Here is a 24069-nt window from a genome sequence, read left to right as displayed (position 1 = left end):
CTGAAGACACGAAGTTGCTGAGGCTCAGAGAGACCCATGACCTGCCCAGAGCCACACTAGTGGCTAAAGCAGAGCTGAGATGCAAAGTCAGATGATGGGTGTTCCATGGTGGCTGGGACAATGGAGCCAGATCCTCACGCCGCCACCCGGGGGTCCGCAGGAACCTGGGGCCTCTCATGGCCCTCATCTCTCCTAGCACGCTCCCCTGCTCTGTGCAGTCCTCCCAGGCCAGCCCTGCCCTGACTCTGCCTGAGACTTGGCTTCTCCTGGCCTCAGTCCTCCGTTCTGTAGAATGGGTATGAAAGGTTCAAGAGTCTGCTGACTCTGTGAGTCAGGAAAGACTCTAGCTGCCTCTCCCCGCCAGTCATTTCCTTCCTCTGGGCTGGACTTGACCTTATCTGCAAAATGGGCCACAGGCCTGCCCACCTGCCTCACAGAGAGGACAGAGGGGGCAGCCTGAGGAGCAGGACCCAGGGGGCTCAACCTGGAGAGCAGCCGGACACCATAGGGCCTTTGGGCCTGGCTCCCGTATCCCAAACAACAGGGAGCATCAGAGGAGAAGATGGAGGTGGAAGATTTTTGCAAATCACAAAATGCAGTACAGGAGGGGAGTTTGAAAGAAAAAGATGGTCCTCTTTTGGATAAAAACAACAGCCAATGATATCTTTTTTATGTACAGAGGTGGCTCTGTGCTCTTGGCCAAAGGGGGAGTGGGCTGGGAGCAGGGGTTGGAGAAGGGGGAAGAAGAAGGAAGGGCATTCAGTCTTTCTTACACATCTTCAGTTGCATCCATTGCATCACTAGTGACAGCAGGCACGTACGTTTTTCACACGTAGAATGAGTCAACTCAGAAAAGATGTTAAGCTCTGCACGTGTCGGTGAGGAGCTGCCCATGTCTTACCTTCTTATATTCTTTAGCTTATCTTGTTCTCTACTAAGTGTGAAATGAAAGACCACACCTCCCCACCCCGGCCCCCGGCAAGCCCTCAGCCCAGTGCCTGGGTAGTGCCCATGGCTCACACAGTATTTCATCTCACCCTCCCAAGGCCCTTCAGGGGAGACAGAAGTATCTCCATTTCCTAGCTGGAACCGGAGGCTCAGAGCAGGTGAGTCACCGGCCCCAAATGCCACAGCCAAGCAGGGTGAGGCTGAGACTCAAACCTAAGCAGGTGGCTGGGGGGGTCTCACTTCTCAAGGGCTGAGGCTGCAAACCTCCCGGTCCGAGTATGCAGCCGTCTTGGGTACCACGGAGTCCCTGCCAACCCAGGGACCGCCAGCCCTGCTATCCTTGAGCCAGGGGACCCCCACCACCATCCTCCCCAGTCCTGCCTGGCTCACCACGGGTTCTGGTCGATCCCGTCCAGCCTTCGAGCCTGCAGCCGTTTAGCCATGGTGAGCTGGAGACAACAGAGCAAGCAGGGAGTCAGCTGGAGACAGAGCAAATGGAGAGTCAGCCTGGGCTCGCCCCAGGAAGCAACCGCTCTGTGACCACAGCCTCCGGGAGGAGGAGAAGGGCAGGGCTCCTCCAGCCTCTCAGCGCCTGGGTCCTCCCCGCGCCACCAGCCTGGACTTGCCCACCTGCCAGCCCGGACTCCGCACATCTTGGGACATAGACTGAATTCCATCAGGTTAAAATTTGACTCAGGAGGGGCTGGGGAGGAGGAGCAGCAGGAAGCAGGAGAGCGGAATAGGGTGACTGTGATGGCAGCAGCTTCTTGCTGAACTCTTCCATAAACTTCCCGGAACCCCCTGACCTGACCCATTTTACAGATGAGGAAATGCAGGGAGGAGTGGGAGGCAGTTGCGTTCGAGGTCACATGACAGATAGACTCAGGCCTGTTTGAGATGAGGCCATGTTCGGACTCGGGCAAAGGGGCTACTTGCTCAGTCTTTCAGGGGCTCAGGGGACCACCCCTCCCCTTCCCTGGGTTCCTTCCAGGCCAGCTTCCCCTTCACCCACAGGTGTGCAGACACTGGCCTGGCCCGGGGACCATCAGGCTCAGGTCCTCAGTCCGTTGTGGCTGGGTGATATTGCGCAAGTGCGTTAGTTCCTCCTGGCCTCAGTCTCCCCATCAGTGTAATAGGGGCATGGGCTTCGTGGTCCCTCGGAGCCTCCTGGTCCCTGTGTGTTGGAGTCTCAGGGGGCTGGCAGGTGGTGAAGCCACCGGCTGTATAGCTGAACCCACTGTGCTTCACAGCCTGCGTCCTCACAGCATGCTTACCAGAGGGGTCAGGATAATCCTCATCTAAAGATGAGGACACTGAGGCTCAAAGAGATTTGGGGCCTTGCCCAGGGTCAGAAGAGGAGCTGCACAGGCCTCTGGGTCAGGACGACAGCAACAGCAGGGCTCCTAGCACCTGGCCCTGGGCCTGGAGAAGGGTGTGGGGACCGTCTGTACACCGGCCAGGCTTTTCCATCGCCTGGGAGTCCTGGCGATGTGAATGGTTCAGAGAGAGCCCAGCGTGGAGCCTCGCACCCAGTGGGTACTTTGCTAACATTGGCGGCCCTGTCCTTTCACCAGGCCCTAATACCTCTTGCCAGGGCTGGCACTCAGCATGTATCAAAATAGTAGAAACGATAGCATAATCTTTGCCAGGGAAATTGTGTGATCCCCAAAATGTTAGACGGCAGTGATTATTTGGTGAGTAAACAGACATTTTTCCTTCTCTTCCTTAACAATTTTCTTTTTTTCACATTTTCTAAAATAAATGTTTTATTTTTATGATTAAAAATATGGGAGTAGATTACATTTTAGAGGAATGTTTATAAATGTGCTGTACTGATATCAATAAAACAGGCGACAAAATGAATGTATGGTATGATTATGTTTTAAAAAATACCCTTGCATATGCTTGTATATATACATTTTTTATGGTAATGTGTGAATGGAAAAAAAGTTTAGAAGGAAACGTAGTAACACGTTAACAAAGGTTCCCTCTGAGTGGTGGAATTGTAGGTGATTGAATTATGGGTGTGCTTTTCTATGTTTCCAAGTCTTTTTGTATGGAGATCATATCACATTTGATTCTGAAATGTGTATTTTTGCACACTGCACTTTCAGATGTATCTTAGAACCTATAGAATGAATTTAATAGGCAATTTCCTCCTCCCTTACTAGTCCCTAAAATAACAATGTATCTTAATATTGATGTCATTATGGGTTCAAGGATGTAAGGACTTGCTTTCGAATTGGGTATGCATCACGTTAAGGAAATAAAGTGAAGATGAGTTGGGGCTGTGGTGGACAGGTGAGTAGAGGTTGGAGTGAGGGAGTTTGAGGGGGGTTGAGATGGCTGAAGGAGTAGAGGGGTACAGGGGGACAGAGAGAGAACAAAGATGAACCGAGCTGAATGAGTTCAGGGAGGAGATGAAAAAGGGGGGAAACTCGAGGTGCTCAATGGAGTGACCTTTGCGTACATCACACACGACTTGGATAAGGGAGGAACCAGTGCCTGTTCTTGAGTTTATGCATAATGCATTTATTCAGCCAACATTTATGAAGCACCTACTGTGTACCAAACACTGGGCTGGGCTAGGGGCCGATGGGGAGGCTGCAGCACCAAGGATGCAGAGCTATAAGCTAGATCAGAAGCAGGGGCAAGGGAGGGGCCCACACCCAGGCTGCAGTCAGAGAAGGCTTCCTGAAAGAGGAGGCTCACGCACAGCTTTGAAGCCAGGACCAAGCCAGATCCCAGGAGCCCCAGGCCATGCGAGCAGCAGAGCTGGGGGCGGGGGGGGGAGGTTGGGCAGCGAGAGCACTTACAGTCTGGTGCAAACACCGGGTGAGCGAAGCTCCAGACTTCTTTCCCCAGAGGGGCCCCACCAGGTGCAAACAGATGGCCGCCGCATTCCTGAACATGCCTCCCAGAGCCGTGGGGCGACGTCCCCTCCAAGGGCAGAGAAGGGAGAACACCCTGGCCGGAAAAATGGCTCCGGGCCCAGGACTTGGTCCCCCCGCCCAGCTCTAATAACAAGAACAATAAGGGCTGGTATTTATCGAGTGGTCGCTCTGCACCAGGCGCGGCAACAAGTGTTTTGTCCCACGACTATCCTTCAGTCCTTGAAACCCTGGGACCACCCCCCACCCCAGCAACCACAGTAACCTTTCAAAATGCTAAGAAAAAGAGAGAAAAAGATAGTGCTAAGTTGTGTCCAACTCTTTCGAGCCCACAAACTGCAGCCCGCCAGGCTCCTCTGTCCATGGAATTCTCCAGGCAAGAATACTGGAATGGGTTGCCATTTCCTTCTCCAGGGGATCTTCCCGACCCAGGAATTGAACCCAGGTCTCCCGCAATGCAGGCAGATGCTTTACCGACTGAGCTATGCAGGAAGCCCTCAAAATGTAAATCACCTCTAGTTAAAAATGATCCAGGTGAAGACTACGGATGGCTTCTAACATCACAGAGCCAGGCCTACATCACGTCCTGACTCTGGAAACACACATACCACCTGTAGACTATTTCTGTGCTAAAACCAATCTGAAGCTGATCAGGCCTTAAAAGAGATTCAGGAATTCCCTGGCGATCCAGTGGTTAGGACTCGGTGCTTTCACTGCCAGGGCCCGGGTTCCATCCCAGGTCAGGGAACTAAGAACCCACAAGCCTTGCAGTGCTGCCAAGGGGGAAAAAAAAAAAGATTCAACAAACATAAATTAAAACGTGAATGCTTAAAAAAGAAGAAAATCATTGAAGGACACACTGCACAATTTCAAAACTTACTAAAAAGCTAAGGGAACCCAAAAAACAGTGTGGTACTGCCATAAGGATGGACATATAAATCGAGGGAATAGGATTGAGAGCCCAAAAGTATACTGCTATTTGATCAACTGCTGTTTGACAAGGGGGCCAAGAAAATTCAAAGAGGGACAGGACTGACAGACTGATAGCTCTTTCTCGATTCTGTGGGTGGTGGTGCATGGCCGTTCTTAGTTGGTAAAGTGATTTGTCTGGTTAATTCCGATAACGAAGGAGACTCGGGCATGCTAACTAGTTATGCAACCCCCGAGCAAAAAAAGAAAAGAAAATTCAATGAAGACAGAACAATCTTTTCAACAAATTGGTGTTGAAACATCTGGATATCCCCATGCAGAAGAATGAAACTGGACTCCTACCTTATAAAAAATAATTAACTCAAAGTGCATCATAGACCTAAAAGTCAGGGTTAAAACTATAATCCTCCTTGAAGAAAACAGGAGTAAAGTTTTTGACCTTGCATTAGAAGACCATATATAGCAGCTTTTATATATCACAACACAAGCAATGAAAGAAAAAATGGATTTAGACTTCACCAAAATTAAAAACTTTTGTGTCTCAAAAGATACCATCAAGAAAATGAAAAAACCCACATAGGAGAAAGTATTTGCAAAGTATAAATCTGAATCTCTCCAAAGAGGTATAAATTGCTAGCAAGCACATGAAAAGATCCTCAAGATCGTTAGTCATTAGGTAAATGGTACACTAAGACACAACTTCACACCCACTAGAATGGCTATAACAAGACAGATAATTACAAGTGTTTCAAGGATGGTGGGAAATTGGAAGCCTTGTATATTGCTTCTGGGAATGTAAAATGCTGCAGCGGATGTGGAAAACAGTCTAGAAGTTTCTCAAAATGTTAAACATAGAGTTAGCATATGACCTAGCAATTCCGCTCCTAGGTATATACCCAAGAGAAATGAAAAACAAAAATATGTCCATACAAAAACTTGTACACTGGGATTTCCCTGGTGGTCCAGTGGCTAAGACCTCACACTCCCAATGCAGGGGACCAGGGTTCCATCCCTGGTCAGGGAACTAGATCCCTTATGCCTCAACTAAGACCTGGACTTTCCTGGTGGCTCAGACAGTAAAGCATTTGCCTACATGTGGAAGACCCGAGCTCAATCCCTGGGTCAGGAAGATCTTCTGGAGGAGGAAATGGCAACCCACTCCAGTATTCTTGCCTGGAAAATCCCATGGACGGAGGAACCTTGTAGGCTACAGTCCATGGGGTCACAAAGAGTCGGACGTGACTGAGCGACTTCAGTTTCCTTTCTTTCTTTTAAAAGTCCTCATATTAAGAATAAAACCCAAAGTTTCTACCGTATCCTACGAGCATATACTACGACGCCATATTAGATCAGAGATGAGGGCCCAGGTCATTTCCTACCACCGTTTCTCTCGCTTGCTCTCGCCCAGCCACACTCATCATTCCTGTCTGTTAAGTTTCCTTATCTTATATCAGCACCAGCAAACATATTCTGCCTTGGGTCAGAGCAAATACTTTAGGCTTTGCAGGGCAGACAGTCTTTGTCGCAGCTTCTCAAGTCTGCTGCTGCTTTGGGAAAGCAGCCTTAGATGACACATTCACATACCCGAGGCGGCAGTTTGCGTTGTGGCCTCACTTCTCTGATGAATCTAAGAAAAGCTGTTAATTTTTATGTTGGCTCAGCTTTTTATTCACAAGGACAGTGTGATAACTTCCAAGCTCCTTGCACACAGGACTGCAAACTGGAAGTCCAATATAATCTACCTGTTCACAGCATTTCATAACTATCAGTGTGACCCTCTAACTTTACTATAGAGGAGAAATAAAAGGAGAGTAATTCATAACCCAGTCATGGATATAAATGCTCAGGCTTGCCCACACTGGAAGATTCTAGGAAGTGGATGGTTGTCGGCCCTTGCTTATAAGAAATAAATCTGGCCTATGGGACGTTCCTGGTGGTCCAGTGGCTAAGACTCCCCGCTCCCAATGCAGGGGGCCCGGGTTTGATCCCTGGTCAGGGACCTAGATCCCACATGCCACACAGATCTTTTCCCATGTGCCACAACTAAGATCCAGCGCAGCCGAAAAAGAGAAAGAGGGAAAGAAAGTCTGGCCTAAACTAGGCAACTCCCTAGCCTAGTCCCTTCTAAACTCCGCTCCCAATCCAGCCTGTTCCTCCAAGGTCTTTCAAAGCATTTCAGAGCCCAGAAAACTCGTCACCTGCCCCAAGGTGGGGCACGTCCTCCTCTGGTCCTCACTCAGTCATCAGCTTCTCCGGAGCATCTTCTCTGACCAGGTCCTGGCAAAGCGCTGAGACCACAGCGTGGACCAGGCCTGTCAAGAGATGCCCACAGACACTGTCACCATTACTATCCAGCAAGTATTTCCTGACCAACGCGAAGGTGTGTGTTATGGCTCGGATCATGTCCTTCGAAAGGATATGTCCAAGTCCTAACCTCTGGTAACCTGTGAATATTTCCCCAGTGGCTCAGGGGTAAAGAACCTGCCTGCAATGCGAGAGACATGCTGGAGATGCAAGTTCAATCCCTGGGTCGGGAAGATCCCCTGGGGATCTTGGGGTTGGTCCATGGGGTCGCAGAGAGTTGGACACAACTGAGCGACTAAACAACAACCTGCGAATGTGGCCTTATTTGGAAACAGGATCTTTGAAGGTGTAACAGATTTAAGACGAGGGACTTCCCCTGGTGATCCAGTGGCTAAGAGTCTGGGCTGCAGGGGGCCCAGGTTTGTTCCTTGGTCAGGGAACTAGATCCCACGTGCGGCAACTAAAGGTCCCGCGCGCTGCAACTAACGCTGGCCCAGACAAAAACAGCAATGCATGTATGCTAAGTCACTTCAGTCATGTCTGACTCTTTGTGACCCCATGGACTGTAGCCCTCCAGGCTCCTCTGTCCGTGGGATTCTCCAGGCAAGAATACTGGAGTGGGTTGCCATTCCTTTCTCCAAAAAATAGTAATAATAGTAAATAAACAAATATTCGAAAAATTTAGGATGAGGTCTCAATGGATCAGAGTGACCGTTGCCAGTACAGTTTGTTTCCTTGTAAGAAGAGAAAAGAATGCAGACACACAGGAGAAAGGTCATGTGAAGACAGCCGCCGCTGCTGCTGCTGCTAAGTCGCATCAGTCGTGTCTGACTCTGTGGGACCCCACAGACGGCAGCCCACCAGGCTTCCCCGTCCCTGGGATTCTCCAGGCAAGACACTGGAGTGGGTGAGGCAGAGATTAATGTGTCTCCGAGCCAAGGAACACCCAGGACTCCTGACAGCACAGAAGCTAACAGAAAAGCATGGACCGGATTCTCCTCTGGAGCCGACAGAGAAAGCATGGCCCCGATAACACCTTGATTTTGGACTTCCAGCCTCCAGAACGATGAGAGAAAAAGTTTCTCTTTATATTTAGAACCACCCGGTGTGTGGTACTTTGGCACAGACGCCCAGGAGACTAATACAACCGGACACTAGAGGGCGCTGGGGGCACGGCCCCTGCGGGCAGGCCTTCCCGGGGGCTCCTTGGAGGGCGGGGCCTTCAAGCCCAGTCCCAGAGGAAGGGAAAGGATGCCAGGCGGTGCAAAGGCCCGTGGGGGCGAGCTGGGAGATTCCAGGGGCTGGGAAGTCAGTCAGAGTTCACCCTCTGATTTACTCCCTGCGGCTAAGAAAGTGCGATTATTATCTGAGGAGGGGCATTCCACCCTGTGTCTGGGAGAAAGTGCTGGCCTGCAAGGCCCCTCAGCAGAGGATGGGAGGTGCACGGCCTAGTGTGAGCCCAGTGCTGGCCTTGGAGGGCACAGCCGAGCCTGTTCTGGGGGGACCAGCCATCCCGCTTGCCCGGGACTGAGGGGTTTCTCAGGACACCAGGCTTCAGTGCTGAAACTAGCACCATCCTGAGCGAACGGGGATGGGTGGTTCCCTGAGACGGGCCGAGTGCAGGGGTGCCTGCTCCCATCCTGTGTCTGAAACCCTGCTGACTCGCCCAGATGGCCTTAATCTTAGGGCAACCCCCCTCCTTCACCACCTCCTGGCCACTTGGTTCAAAATCTGCGGCTGCCTGGTAGGCTGATCCTCTCTCTGACATGGTTGCCCACATCCCTTTATGTCTATCAATTCTGGCCTTTCTCCTAAGGCGGCTACACCTCCTCTGTCCCAGATCACACCTGCCATCATCTCACCTGATCACAGAGGTAGGAATAATATTAATACAGTCAGTTCTAATTTGCTCACTCAGCATGAGGCACTGCAATTAGGACTATACTGATGTCATCAGACCCCTTCAACAGCCCTGGAAAGCAGGTGCTATCCTCAACCTGCCCCCCCACCTTAATAGGCAAGGAAGGAACTTCTCGGGTGGCCCAGTAGATAAGAATCCGGGTGCCAATACAGGGGACTTGGGGTTGATCCCTAACCTGGGAAGATTTCACATGCCTCGGAGTAAAAAAATCTCGTGTGCCACAACTACTGAAGCCTGTGCCTAAAGCCAGTGCTCTGCAATGAGAAGCCGCAGCGGTGAGAAGCCCGCACACTACAATGAGTAACCCCCACTTGCTGCACCTAGAGAAACCCTGAGTACACCAACAAAGACCCCGTGCAGCCGAAAGTAAACAAAATTTAAAAGCAAAACAATAAAAGTCAAGGAAATTTGTAAGAATGATAATATAACAACAAAAACCAGTCAATCCTTAAGGAAATCAACCCTGAATATTCTCTGGAAGGACTGATGCTGAAGCTGAAGCTCCAATACTTTGGCCACCTGATGCGAAGAACTGACTCATTAGAAAAGACCCTGATGCTGGGAAAGATTGAAGGCAGGAGGTGAAGGGGGCAACAGAGGACGAGATGGTTGGATGGCATCACTGACTCAATGGACATGAATTTGAGCAAACTCCGGGAGATACTGAAAGACAGGGGAGCCTGGTGTGCTGCCGTCCTTGGGGTTGCAAAGAGTGGGACACAACTGAGCGACTGAAAAACAACAAACACTCAAATGGGGCTCTGGCAGGTCAGGGGAGGGTTCGAATCATGGGATGCCCACAGTTTAAGATCCCAGCGTGTGGCCCTTTCCTCTCCTTTGCCAGTCTTGGCCCTTCATTCTCACTGCCAGCTGTCAGGAAAGGTGGTACCTTGGGGCTGGGGGTGGCCTGGGCCACCTGGCTCCGTGGAGCGGGGGAGAGCCTGTGCAGGATGAGGACACGCTTAACCACTCATGCTACCTCAGGGCTGGGGCTGGAAACCAGGATCCAGCTTCCACTGCAGGGGACTGCCAGGGCAGCGACTGGTGTGTGTGTGTGGGTGAGTCTGTGGGCACAGGAGTGAGTATCATACTGCACCCTTTGGGGAGCAGGTCTGTCCTGCCAAACCTTTGATGCCCACCTGGGACTGGGCACCAAGCAGACACTGGGGGAGAAGGTGAGGACACAGGCTTTGGGGTCATGCATACCTTGGCTGTGTGACTCAGGGCAAGTCACCTTACCTCTCTCAATGTCAGTTTCCCTATCCGTAAAATAAATAAAAATAAGGAGTTCATGGAAAGCCCTTCACTGAATGCCTGGCACATGAAAGGTGACTGTAAATGGCAAATGTTAATAATAGAGTGGGCACTTTATGAATACCTGTGAAATTCATACAATATGACCTATTTCAGCAGGACTGACTTCATCAGATCTCAGGAGGCTTAGTGCTGAGGGCCTGCGATAGTTTGAAGGGCCTATGAAAATGTTTTCATTTTAATTTCTTTTAAAATAAGAACACAAGTGGTGCTAGTGGTAAAGAGCCTGCCTGCCAATGCAGGAGACATGAGACATGCATTCAATCCCTGGGCCGGAAGATCCCCTGAGGAGGGCATGGCAACACACTCCAGTAAGCTTGCCTGGAGAATCCCCCAGACAGAGGAGCCCAGGGGGCTAGTCCATGGGGTCGCAAAGAGTCAGACACGACTGAGGGAATATAATAATGAATGTATAATAATGAATCTAGCCTGGATGATATGTGTTCTTTATACCAACATAGTTATAAAGTATATATAGATATTTTTGGCCAAGCTGTGTGGCTTGCGGGATCTTAGTTCCCTGACCAGGGATTGAACCAGGGCTCTTGGCAGTGAGAGCATGAAGTCTGAACCACTGGACCACCAGGGAGTTCCCCTTTGTTATTATTATGTTTTTAATGGAGAAAAGGGCCCATGAAGTAGAAGTAAATAGGGTCCCTGGAAGTTTTAATGTGACCTTGAACGTGGGTAAATCCGTGTGTGGTTGTGACTACTTGTGCAAATAAGAGTGTTTGCCCTTGAGTACTTGCACGTCTCTTTCCTTTGAGCCTGTGGGTGTCATGGGGACAGTCTCCAGGAACTTGAAGGGGAGGGAAAGCCACTGGGGGTCTGAGCCGAGGGTGGGAAGGGCACAGGTGGCCACCTGGGGTGCCCTCACCAGCAACACTGCCAGGTGTCAAGGCGTTGCATGCTGCTTGCCTGTTGCATGTCCTACTCTTTGCAACCCCTGAACTGCAGCCCGCCAGGCTCCTCTGTCCATGGGATTCTCCCGGCGAGAATACTGGAGCGGGTTGCCATTTCCTCCTCCAGGGGATCTTCCCGACCCCAGGGATGGAACCCAGGTCTCTTGCATCTCCTGCAGTGGTAGGCGGGTTCTTGACCACTGAGCCACCTGGGAATCCCTGCAAGGCATTGCCCTGTGAGGAAGTGCGTGCTTGTTGTCCCTGAGGCCACCACCAGGGGACATGCAGAGCCAGCCCTGTCTAGACTTCTGGCTAGCTGACCCGAGACCTTAAGTCATATGAGACATTAGGACAGAGGACAACTTTGTGTCTCAGAGGGGAGCGTGGCCTCACTTCATAGAGGAGACCGTCGGTGGGGAGTGTGCTGGTCCAGGCCCACCCCGAGGTGCGACTGCTGGCCTCCCAGACCAGGGTTCTTGCACTGACTGGGCTGACCTAGGTATCTCTACAGGGGCTCATTCACAGACACCTGGGAGCTCTCACCATTGCCTCATTCAGAGACACCAGGAAGGCGCTGGGGCAGCCTTTCCCAAGCCACACCCACCTCCAACTCCCCATGTGCCTCATCTCTCATCTTCCAGGAAGCAAGTCTTCCCTGGACAACTCCTCTACAGCCCTGATGACTAGCTTAAGGCTAATGACCGTAGCCTTTTATTTACTGCACACTTTCTCTGTGCCAGGCTGCCTGCCCAGCATTTACAGGGCCCATCACTTTTAATCCCATGAGAATGGTGCCATCAAGAGGCGAAGTAACAGACCCAAGGCCACAGCTAGCAGGTAGCAGAGCTGGAATTTGAACTCAGGACACAGACTTCACTGCCACTGTGGAGCAAGGGGAGGCTGAGCAGTGACACCATGGCCCCCTGGGCTACTGATTCACTATTTCCAGAAAAAATCGATGAAGCACAGACTGACAGATGCTCAGTGGGAAATGAGAGAATTTGATCTAGTTGCTAACATTTTATGGATGGGGATAGTGATGAGCAGGGAGGGGCACCGACCAGCCCAGATTCCAGGGGGACCAGATCACCCGAGTCATAATCCTGGCATTTTTCTCATCCTAGCAGCTGCCTGGGACATTATTATGCATGTGTCTCAGAGGAAGATGCTCAGTAAACTTTCACTGAGTGAGAGAATGAATGTTTATCTCTCCAACCAGACTGTGAGCTCCGTTAGAACCAGGACCCTTCTTTGTTCATCTTTTTACTATCGACAACTGGTGCAGGAACTTAGATACACACCTTGTATTACTTCAGCAAGTATTTATTGAACTTCCATTATGTGTTATGCCCTAGGCTAGCCACCAGGCACACAAAGGAGAATAGGATACCTTCCTTTCCTTTAAGGTGTGCATACAGAATGAGGGAGACAAATGAATAATCAGACCATTCTAATACAGTGTGAGCCTTAACATGCAAAGGATTCTTATAAACCAATTACAAAAGACCAACATTTCAACTGAAAAAAAAAAGTGGGCAAAAGATATAAATTTACACACAAAAAGAAAACAGCATGTAAACTTGAAGAGATGCTGAAACTTGTCATAACTGACAAAATGCAAACTACACTGAAACACTATTTTCTGTGTCTCAGGCAGAGAATAATAAGATTGAGATGCCCCAAGTCAATACTACGATGCACTAAAAGTCACTGGTAAAACTTCTGGAGGGCAACTTAATACTAGTGACTTATACTATTCTTTGACTTAAACACTCTGTCTTCTAGATGTTTATCTTACAGGGATGTTCATACATATACATAAACCTGGAAGCTAATTGCAGTATTGTGTGTGAGAAAAAAAAGAAACAAGCCAATTCAATGTCTTATCAGTTGGAGGCTGATTCAATTTGTTTTGATTTATCCATACAATGGAATGCTATACAGTCACCAAAAGGAATGAGACCACCCCTAGCATTCTGACATGAAAAGATATTCAGGTTACATGAAAAATGAAGGTGGATTTCAAAACATACTACAAAGTTACAGTAATCCAAACAGTGTGGCAATGGCATTGCTTAGACATACAGACCAATGACCAGAATTGAGAGGCCAGAAACAAACTCAAACATCTATGCCCAGACGACTTTTGACAAAGTGTCAAGACCATTCAATGGGGGTCAAATAATTTCTTCAACAAACGGTGCTAGGACAACTGGAGAGCCCCTTGCAAAAGAATGAAGTTGAACCTCTATCTCACTTCATCTACAAAATTTAACTCAAAATGAATCAATGACTTTGATCACATTCTTGATAGTGTCCCTTGATGCACAAAAGTTTTACATTTTTATGAAGTCCAAACATAAAATTAGATTATGACCCAGCAACACCACTCCTAGGTTTATACTGGAAAAACAAAACAAATGTCCACACAGAAACTTGTACATGAATGTTAATGGTAGCATTATTCATAATAGCCGAAAGGTGGAAACAAGTCAAATGTCCTTCAACAGATGAATGGTAAACTGGGGTATATTCACACAATGGAACACTGTTTAGCCACAAAAAGGAACAACAGACACATTGATACATGGTACAACTCGGATAAAGCTCAAAAGCATCCTAAGAAGTCAAACACAAAAGGTCACCTATTGTGTGATTGCTTTCACAGAATATGTCCAGAATAGACAAATCCGTGGTGTCAGAAAGCAAATTAGTAGTTACCAGGGTATGGAGAGGGGAATGTGGAGTGATTATTCGATAGACACAGGGTACAGTTCTGGGGCACTAGAAATATTTTGAAACTAGAGGGAGGTCGTGGTCATGCAACATTGTGAATACACTAACTGCCACTGACTTGTACATTTTAAATGGTTAACTGTGTGTTCTGTGCATTTTACCTCAATTGTGAAAATGTATGGGGACTTCCCTGGTGGTTCAGTTGTTAAGACTATGCCCTTCGATTGCTGGGAACGTAGGTTTGATTCCTGGTTGAGAAACTGACATCCCACACGCAACTAAGCCTGCGTGCTACTAGAGAACCCAGGCACCACAACAAAAGATCCCGCGTGCCGCAACTTAAGACCCGATGCAAAACATATGGTAAGAACAAAGAGGCATGTGGAAGACAGCATACTCCACTTGCATTTTAAATTATACAGATACAAATGTGGTGGTGGGTACATACGCATACACATACATAGTTCTCGCTTCCCACTGCACTGTGAGACTGTGAAAATAACCATTCAAGCTGCAATGGTGCAGAGAAAACTGAATAATGGGAAAAATTATGATTGTTCAGGGACTTTTCAAAGGTGTTGTCAAAGCATTAAAACCTCTTGATGATGCAGGGGCCACAGGAAGGGGTTTAATCCCTGGGTTGGGAAGATCTCCTGGAGGAGAGTGTGGCAACCCCCTCCAGTATTCTTGTCTGGAGAATCCCATGGACAGAGGAGCCTGGAAGGCTACAGTTCATGGGGTCGCAAAGAGTCGGACACGAATAAGGTGACTTAGCACTCACACACACATCATAGACATGAAATAAAGATTTCTTTAAAAAAAAAAAACCTCTTGATGGTCTGTTACTAATGTAGAGGGAGGTGAAAAAGTAGTGAAACTTATAATAATACATTTAATACTTATTAAATTGCTAGTGTAATTTAAATTAAAACATTGAGAATTCAAGTATTTTCTTTCATTGTAAAAAGGTATCAAGGATGACCCAGCAATCCCACGTCTGGGTATACATCCAAAGGAAGAAAGTCCTATCTCAAGAAGACATCTGCACTCCTGTGCTCATTGCCACATTCTTTGTGAGTCGACATTTGGAAACAACCTGAGTGTCTGTTGATGGATGAATGGATAAAGAAAATATGGTATGGATGAATATACAATGGAGTATTATTCAGTCTTTAAAAAGAAGGAAATCCTGCTATTTGTGACAACATGGATGAAACTGAAATATGTTACGGTAAGCAAAATAAACCAGAAAGAAAAGAGACAAATATTGCACAATATCATTTATATGTGGAATTTGAAAAAAAAAGAAAAAGAAAAAGGTCGAACTCATGGAAGCAGAGTGTGCAATGGTGATTGCCAGGGGCTTGGGAACGGAGGCAACAGGGAGAAACTGATTAAAGAGTACAAACTTCAGTTACAAGATGAATGATTCTGAGGATCTAACGCATAGCCCGGTGGCTACAGCAGACAATACTTTATTGTTGTTTCGTTGAAATCTGCTAAGAGAGTAGATCCTCTCCCTAAAAAAAGGGTAACTACATGAGGTAACGGAGGCATCATTGACTTGTTTGCAGGAGTCATTTCACCAAGTACACACAGAGTAAACCATCACATTGTATACTTTATATTACAATTTTATCTGTCAATTATACTTCAGTAAATCTGGGGAAAATTATCAAGAGTCGTTTCAACAGTGCTTGCCTTCCAATTGTGTAGCTTCAGATACAGAACCAGCATCTTCTCTATGCATTGGTGAATCATCACACTCCTTTCTAAGTTCAGATCAACTTAAAATACTTTATCCTTTGTACTTTCAATGCTATGAAATATATCTGGCAGTTCCTTTAATGTGGTGTTTTTGCTGGCATCATTTCCTTGGGACAACATCATCCTTTTTGTCAGAACCGCTTTCACTCATGTGTCGATATGATGTGCCCTCACTAAGTTTCCCTGGCTGCATAGTTAGAGCTTCTGGAACAGCAAATCGCTGCGGGTTCAACATTCCCAGTTCAGTTCAGTTCAGTTCAGCTTAGTCGCTCAGTCGTGTCCGACTCTTTGCGACCCCATGAATCGCAGCACGCCAGAGCCGGCTATTTTTCTTTTTTTTAAATCTGCGTCACACGATTTATGGGATCCTAGATCCTGGATGAGGGATTGAACTCATGCCCCCTACATTGGAAGCTCTGAACCTTAACTGCTGGCAAGAGAAGTCCTTGCCGGCTGTTTAAAAAATCATTCTATTTATCTTCAATTCGGATTGCACGTTCAGTCTCATCACTCTGCATTTCTGTGCTGCGCTTTCATGTGTGCGGCCCAAGTCCCTCTTTTGGGGAGCTATTTCCTATTCTTTTGCTCACACATTTTTGTAAAATGTCACATGGGTTTATCACTAGGAGACAGGAGGCAACACAAACCACATGCTTTGGTGTCTGTGTAGGAACTGAATAACACGCATGGTGACCAATCCTAACAGAGATCAGTCCTGAATATTCACTGGAAGGACTGAGGCTGAAGCTGAAACTCCAATACTTTGGCCACCTGATGCGGAGAACTGACTCATTGGTAAAGACCCTGAAGCTGGGAAAGATTGACGGCGGGAGAAGGGGACGACAGAGGATGAGATGGTTGGATGGCATCAGCGACTCGATGGACATGAGTTTGAGTACACTATGGGAGCTGGTGATGGATAGGGAGGCCTGGCTGTGCTGCAGTCCATGGGGTCGCAAAGAGTAGGACCCGACTGAGCGGCTGAACCGAACTGAACTGACCAATCAACAACAGGCTTTGAAAGACGTGATGTGATTGGTCACTCACCGTAGTGCATCTGTCATTTCCGCAGTGATTTGTGGATGGAAGAAGTAGTAGCAAAGTTCATATTTGGTGCAATTAATCATAGGTGAATCCCAGGGACGGGGGAGCCTGGTGGGCTGCCATCTGTGGGGTCGCACAGAGTCAGACACGACTGAAGCGACTTAGCAGCAGCAGCAACATAATATGGCAAATGAAATTTGAACTGTGTTACTGCGGACTTCCCTGGTGGCTCAGACGGTAAACAGTCTGCCTGTAATGCGGGAGACCCCGGTTTGATCCCTAGGTCCTGAAGATCCCCTGGGGAAGGAAATGGCAACCCACTCTACTATTCTTGCCTGGAAATTCTCAAGGATGGTGACGCCTGGAAGGCTACAGTCCATGAGGTCGAAAAGAGTTGGACACGACTGAGCGACTAATGCTTTCATTGAGGGACTGGTGTTACTTAACTATACTGGAAAGCAAGGACTGCCTCATTATGTACTGTATATGCTTGTGTGTAAATTATGAAGTGATTATTTCCCTGGGATTGGGTTGGGGAGGGTCTTATAAACTTCCATGTGTGTATGTGCAGGCAGGCCTGTTCAGTCCAACTGTTTGTGACTCCATGGACTGTAGCCCGCCAGGATCCGTCCTCCATGGAATTTTCCGGGTAGAATACTGAAGTGGATAGCCATTTTCTACTGCATGGGATCTTCCTGACCCAAGGATTGAACCTGTGTCTCCTGCATTGACAAGCAGATTTCTTTACCACGGCACTACCTGGGAAAAAAAAACTGTTCTTGTTTTTCTTTTTGAGGCGGTGTTTTTGTTTATTTAATTAATTAATTTATTTTTGAGGCAGTGAAATTCTGGAATCACATCTTGGACTGAAGCCATTTACTAGCTGTATGACTTCTGGCAAACTACTAAACCTTTCTGAGTATCATTTCTGAAATGAAAATAATGATAGTTCCTGGTCCACGGGTTGTAGTGAGAAGTCAATGAGTTAACACATGAAAACCACTTAGTCTGGTGCCAGGCAAGGAGTCAGTGTTTCAAAAATGTATCATTGTTATTATTAAAATTTAGTCTGAGAAGTGCTGCAGTGCAGGCAGCTTGAGGGAGGCCAACCCTGCCTGGAGAAGGGAGCTTAAATGCACCAGGTGACCTTCAGAACACCTTTCTGGGCAGCTTCCAAGGCATCTAAGATCTCAGACTTCCTGGCTGCCAGGCAAGGGGCTGGTGCCCAGCGGTCAGTGCCTCCCCCAGTACACGCCTCCATCATTCTAAGCAGCTATTGGCCACCTTCTCGGCCAGAAGTCACCAGGACTTGTGAACAGCGGGTGGATGACCCCTCGGGACAGGCTTCAGTGACCAATCCTCTGGCTGCTGATGTCAGCTACACCTCCTGCTGGATGCAGCCTGGAGGGAGACCGGATAAAGTCCAAAGCCTCCTGACTTGGCCTCGGGAGCAGGTCTAAGCCCAGACGCTGCAGCTTCTGTATTCTCTCCACTCTCAAACACATAAATCCTTTGCTTCTGAATAGATGTTGCCCACCTTTGCTCAAGCTATATCCTGTCTGACAGGCCTTTTAATCTGACCCCCTAGCAGGGCTGAACCCCAGCTCTGAAGTCTCCTGGGTCAGTCTGGGCCCTCCCCAGAACTCAGATCATCTATGATGTGCCTGACTCCTGTGCTAAATACTCATCTTCACAGCAGCCTTCAGGAAGGCGTCATTGTCCCTGTTTTGCTCAAGAAGAGAATGAACAAAGCTCAGTCAGCTGAGAGAGCCTGAGTTGGGTGGGATTCAACCCCTGGTTTACCTGTTTCCAAAGTCAAAACCTGTCCCCCACAAAAATCCTTTTGGGAGGTGGGTGCTGATGCCTCTATCAGCTCCCCTGCATCTAGGAGACCATCAGCCCCTGGGGACACGAGCCATGCCTTATCCAGCTTCCACCCTGCATGGCAGCTTGCAAGGACAGGCAAGGTGGCTTTGGCTTTACAGCCTGGCTGCACATCACCTACGCCAATTGTGTGTAGTAAGGATGTCAGGTTTTCGTGTTTCTCAATAGTGGCACACCTGGTGTTTGGGCTGAGTCAGTTCTTTACCAGGAAGCTCTACATCTTCCCACAGTGGCTAGAAGGATGTTTACCATCCTTGGCCTAAATATGTCAGAAGATCCCCCTCCTCCCCTCCCCTGTCCAATTACTGAGAAAACACAAACCATGGCACCTCTGGAGGCAAGACCAATCTGTTATACCAACCACAGAAGATGAAAGCTTGGATTTAGAACTTGAACTTGGATAAAATGGTCCCGGCTCCACTCTGAACGAGCTATAGGACCTTAGTCTTACCACAACCAGACTCAGCTTCCTCATCTGTGCAATGGGGACAATAATAAATAATAATGCAATCACCCTCAGAAAGCATTTAGCACAGGTTCCTGGTCCACTTAACCTGTCAATGACAGCAAACTGTTAACATTTAAACCTCTAAGACTTTCCGTAAAAATTAGTTAACCAAGTAGGACAATAAAATCTCTTGCAGATAATGAATTATTTATCTTTTGGTTTGTCTTGGATGTACAGAGTCCCTCCAAGACAACTGTCTGATGAAAACTTGTTGAGTCAATGGTTCTGCCCCAAGGGAGGTTACATCTGTCTGGGGAGCTCTAACAAGTACACTGACTCAGACACAGTTCCCCCTTAGCTTTGGGTTTCCCAGGTGGCGCCAGTGGTAAATAATCTGCCTGCTAATGTAGGAGACATAAGAGATGCAGGATTGATTCCTGGGTTGGGAAGATCCCTGGAGGACGGCATAGCAACCCACTCTAGTATTTTTGCCTAGAGAATCCCATGGACAGAGGAGCCTGGTGGGCTACAGTCCATAGGCTTGCAAAGAGTTGGACATGACTGAAGCAACTTAGCACGCACGCTCACTCCTTGGCTTTGGAATTGGCAAAAGAGAGAGAAATGGTTTCTGGAGACTGTAGGCTCCCAGGCCAGAGGGGCTGGTGGGTGGGGAGCCTGAGTGAGTTATACAGTAGAAAGGCCACTCCTTTTCCCTCCTGGCACAGAATCCAGATCCAAAAATTGAAATCTCACTCTTTGGGGCAGTTTTACACATGGAGGGGAAAACAATACATGTGTATATATTTAGTGCTGGCAGAAAGACGAGAGTTGTATCAGTTGTACAAACGTAGAAACTGTCAGAGTGGGGAAATGACTTACCCAAAGTGAAAGTCCTGGGAAAGCACAGCAGGACCTCAGCTATGAATCCAAAGCTTGTTTCACTGTACAAGAATGAGGAAGTGAGATGAGTGTTCGGAAAATATTTCAGGGAGCGGGCAGTGCCATCTGAGAGTGGGAAGTGGCTCCAGGTCTATTAGGGCAGGAGTAATGGTGATTCATCTCTTGCTGAAGCTGGAGTGACTTTGGCTTGCTGGCTACAGAAGGCTGGGAGCGGGGTGTACCCAGCTAAATGTCCCAGCACGTGGGAGACCTGACAACCCAGGTGAGCACGAACGGCCAGGAAGACAGGAGGAACATTTCCGTGCTGACAGCTTTGTTCACATGGGCAGAGTTTCTACGTCAGCAAGTTGGCTGCCACCCAGGGACCGAATGAATGGGGGGATGGGCATCAGTATGAAGGACTTTCTCATTGCTGTGCTTAATTGGTCAGTCGTGTCCGACTCTTTGCGATACCATGGACTGTAGCCCACCAGGCTCCTCTGTCTATGGGGATTCTCCAGACAAGAATACTGGAGTGGGTTGCCATGCCCTCCTCCAGGTCTCACTGCTAACCCTCCTGTATTCCTTTGTTGCCCCAAGCTGGATTATGACATTAGGGAGTCCTCCGCTTCGGAGATGTGGAAGGTTAAGTGCAGTGTGGAGACTGGGATGCCATGTTGGAGGCACTCATGTTGCCATGAGGAGGCACTGTCTAGGAGGAAAAAGCCGATTTAGGCAGAAACCAGACAGATCGTTTCTAACCTGCACAGTCTCTGATTGTGTCAATTATTTTCAGGTATGAATGTGTCTCTGCTCCAGGCCCCAGCTTCATCATTTCTCCTCCTAGATACCTTATGCATCTTTCTCTCTCTCTTTTTTTTGGCTATGCTGGGTCTTTGTTGCAAGGCGTGGGTTTTTTTTTCTCTAGTTGCAGAGCATGGGCTTAGCTGCCCTTAGGTAGATGGGATCTTAGTTCTCTGGCCAGGGATGGAACTTGTGTCCTCTGCATTAGAAAGTGGATTCCTAACCACTGTACCACCAGGGAAGTCGCTTATGCATCTTTCAGTCAGGTTAAATGTTACCTCCTTTGAGAAGCCTTCTGTGACTCCCCTGGGGCTGAACCAGATGGCACCTCCTCTGTGCTCCCAAGGCCTGAGCTTGCCCACCCACCACAGTACTCGTCACAGATGCCAACAGCTGCGTTGTCTGTTGCCCTCACCAGACTCTAAGGACAGGAACTGTGTCTGTGCTGTTCTCCATCAGCTCCTCAGCCTCTGGCAGCTCAACTAACTGACCTGAGGTGTCTCAAGGAATTAGTGCTGATGGTCCCAGGAGGCTGAGGGAGAGACTGAGGAGCTCAACAACCTTTCTAGAAGTTGGGAAGTGAGGACCTCCTTTGGGCAACATTTTTTTTTTTTTTTAAGTATACTTGATTTACAGTGCTGCGATGGGCAACTTTCTTAACTTCTCTGTACTTCACTTACTAATCTGTAAAATGGGACCAATATGTGTGTAAGGCATAAAGTAGGACATGAGGGAGCACTCAGTGTCAGCAATCACAGTTAGTTCTGCAGGAGGGGACATGGAGGCTCAGGGAGGTATGTGCCAGGTCCAAACTCTAGGCTAGAAAAGGCAAGTCTTGGACTCCATTCTGGGTTCTGGCCTCCAATCTGTGCCTCTCTTCATTCTACACTGCTTGTTGTTGCCTGTCTGTTTCACTTCCTCAGTCAATAGACAGCCAACGAACAGCTACTGGATGCCTGCTGGGTGCCAGGTCCCAAGCTGAGAGCTGTAAGGCTGACAACAAAAGATGCTTTTCAGGAGGCAGCGGGATGAGCAAGAATGGCATTAGTGTGAAATGCTCCCGGGCTAAAATTCCAGCTTTTCCATGTCCTGGCTATAAGATATTACTGAGGTCTCTGATCTCTGAGCCTGTTTGCTGCTTTAATAATGAGGAAATACAAGACTTCCCAGCAGGAGAGCTGCAACCTAGCCCTGGGCACCACTGGATATAAATGGAAGCCAGTTATTATTAATATCCTCAGCATCCCATTTTATTTTTAACCAACCAGTGCGCATGGTAGTTAATTCTTCCCCCTTGTCCAGGCACCCAGGACCTGGTTCTTTGTCCCAGGCCACCACAGTTAATTACTTGTGCATTTCACTAGCTGGGTGATACACACACCAGAGGAACCAGAAATCAAATTGCCAACGTCCGCTGGATCATCGAAGATGCAAAAGAGTTCCCAAAAAGCATCTACTTCTGCTTTAATGACTATGTCAAAGCCTTTGACTGTGTGGATCACAACAAACTGTGGAAAATTCTTAAAAAAGAGATGGGAATACCAGACCACTTGACCTGCATACAACTGGACATGGAACAACAGACTGGTTCCAAATCAGGAAAGGAGTATGTCAAGGCTGTATGTATGTCAAGGAGTATGTATATTGTCACCCTGCTTATTTAACTTATATGAAGAGTACATCATGAGAAACACTGGACTGGATGAAGCACAAGCTGGAATCAAGATTGCAGGGAGAAATATCAATAACCTCAGATATGCAGATGACACCACACTTATGGCAGAAAGCAAAGAACTAAAGAGCCTCTTGATGAAAGGGAAAAAGGAGAGTGAAAAAGTTGGCTTAAAACTCAACATTCAGAAAACTAAGGTCATGGCATCTGGTCCCATCACTTCATGACAAATAGATGGGGAAACAGTGGAAACAGTGACAGACTTCATATTTGGGGCTCCAAAATCACTGCAGAAGGTGACTGAAGCCAATATTAAAAGGTGCTTGCTCCTTGGAAAAAAGTTATGACCAACCTCGACAGCATATGAAAAGCAAAGGTCCGCCTAGTCAAAGCTATGGTTTTTCCAGTAGTCATGTATGGCTGTGAGAGTTGGACTGTGAAGAAAGCTGAGCACCGAAGAACGGATGGTTTTGAACTGTGGTGTTGGAGAAGACTCTTGAGAGTCCCTTGGACAGCAAGGAGATCCAACCAGTCCACCCCAAAGGAAATCAGACCTGAATATTCATTGGAAGGACTGATGCTGAACCTGAAACTCCAATACTTTGGCCACCTCATGCGAAGAACTGACTCATTGGAAAAGACCCTGATGCTGGGAAAGATTGAAGGCAGGAGGAGTAGGGGACGACAGAAGACGAGATGGTTGGATGGCACCACCGACTCAATGGACATGATTTGGAGTAAGCTCCGGGAGTTGGTGATGGACAGGGACCCGGCGTGCTGCAGTCCATGGGGTCGCAAAGAGGCGGACACGACTGAGCGATTGAACTGAACTGAATGAACACATACCGGCAGACGCCCACGCCCCCACTCACGTTCTTTCACACAAACGGTAGCAGCGATCAACGCTGTTTTTTTCATCCCTTCACTTTTCCATTTATGGTATCTTGGAAGCGGTCCCCTATTAGTGCATGGTGAACATTTTTCTTTTTTAGCGGTGGCACAGTATTCCATTGTACGGATTCTCTTTTAACGCGGTTGCCGTTACTATTATCAATCTGGGAACTCCGAGGACTTGGGATACTTAGAGCTGTCAAGTTGGAGTCCAGCATCCGGTTCCAGCCCTGGCTCCACCCAGAATTCACCCAGTCGCCCTGGGCTCCCTCTTCCCCACCCGTACCGTACGATCGCGCGAGTGGGGGTGGGGCGGGGGATGGGGATACAGAGAGGACGAGCCTGGCGGATCCCAGTGTCCGAGTGCGGGTCGGCGAGAGGCGCGCGCAACAGCTAGGGGCTGAGGTCAACCTTTCCGGCGTAGCCACTCCGCTATACCAGCAGCACCAAACGCAGCGAGTAGTCTGGCACAATCAAGCTCGGAACCAGCTGTCAGGCCCTCCCTCCTCGGCACCTGATCTCGGGGCAACAACGCTCCGGCACCGGCTACTCACCCCCGCCTCCGCCGCTTCACCCTTCGTCCCCACGCCCCGAAGGTTGCAGCTATCCCTGTCCCTTTAACGGGGCGGAACCAGGGCTCCGCTACTTCCGCCCCAAAGCCACATGGCGCCAACCGGGAGCAGAGCCGGTGAAGGCGAGGAGAAGAGCGCCCCTCAAAAAGATGGCTACGCCCC

General features: G+C 48.4%; 1 protein-coding gene across 13 annotated transcripts in view; it reads right to left on the bottom strand.

Annotated features, from left to right (window-relative positions):
* KYAT1 (kynurenine aminotransferase 1) overlaps positions 1-23922 on the bottom strand; it is a 32906-nt gene extending 8984 nt beyond the window's left edge. The window contains exons 1-4 of one of the 13 annotated variants that reach the window (XM_068980772.1): positions 23890-23922; positions 6968-7081; positions 3765-3965; positions 1339-1427 (exon numbers count right to left, since the gene is read on the bottom strand). In XM_068980772.1, coding sequence (XP_068836873.1) covers positions 1339-1427; positions 3765-3860 — 185 coding nt within the window. In that variant the 5' untranslated portion in view covers positions 3861-3965; positions 6968-7081; positions 23890-23922. Of the gene's footprint in view, positions 1-1338; positions 2141-2222; positions 2270-3764; positions 3966-6967; positions 7082-19968; positions 20228-23889 lie in introns of those variants that run through there. The other 12 variants (XM_068980764.1, XM_068980799.1, XM_068980781.1 and 9 more) reach the window with 12 other exon arrangements.
* Positions 23923-24069: the final 147 nt, after the last annotated feature.

The sequence above is a fragment of the Capricornis sumatraensis genome, chromosome 1 (genome assembly GCF_032405125.1).
Source record: "Capricornis sumatraensis isolate serow.1 chromosome 1, serow.2, whole genome shotgun sequence".
In the NCBI taxonomy this organism is placed as follows: Eukaryota; Metazoa; Chordata; class Mammalia; order Artiodactyla; family Bovidae; genus Capricornis; species Capricornis sumatraensis.
The sequence above is the reverse complement of the archived record's forward strand: the minus strand, read 5'-3'. Positions and strand labels throughout refer to the sequence as shown.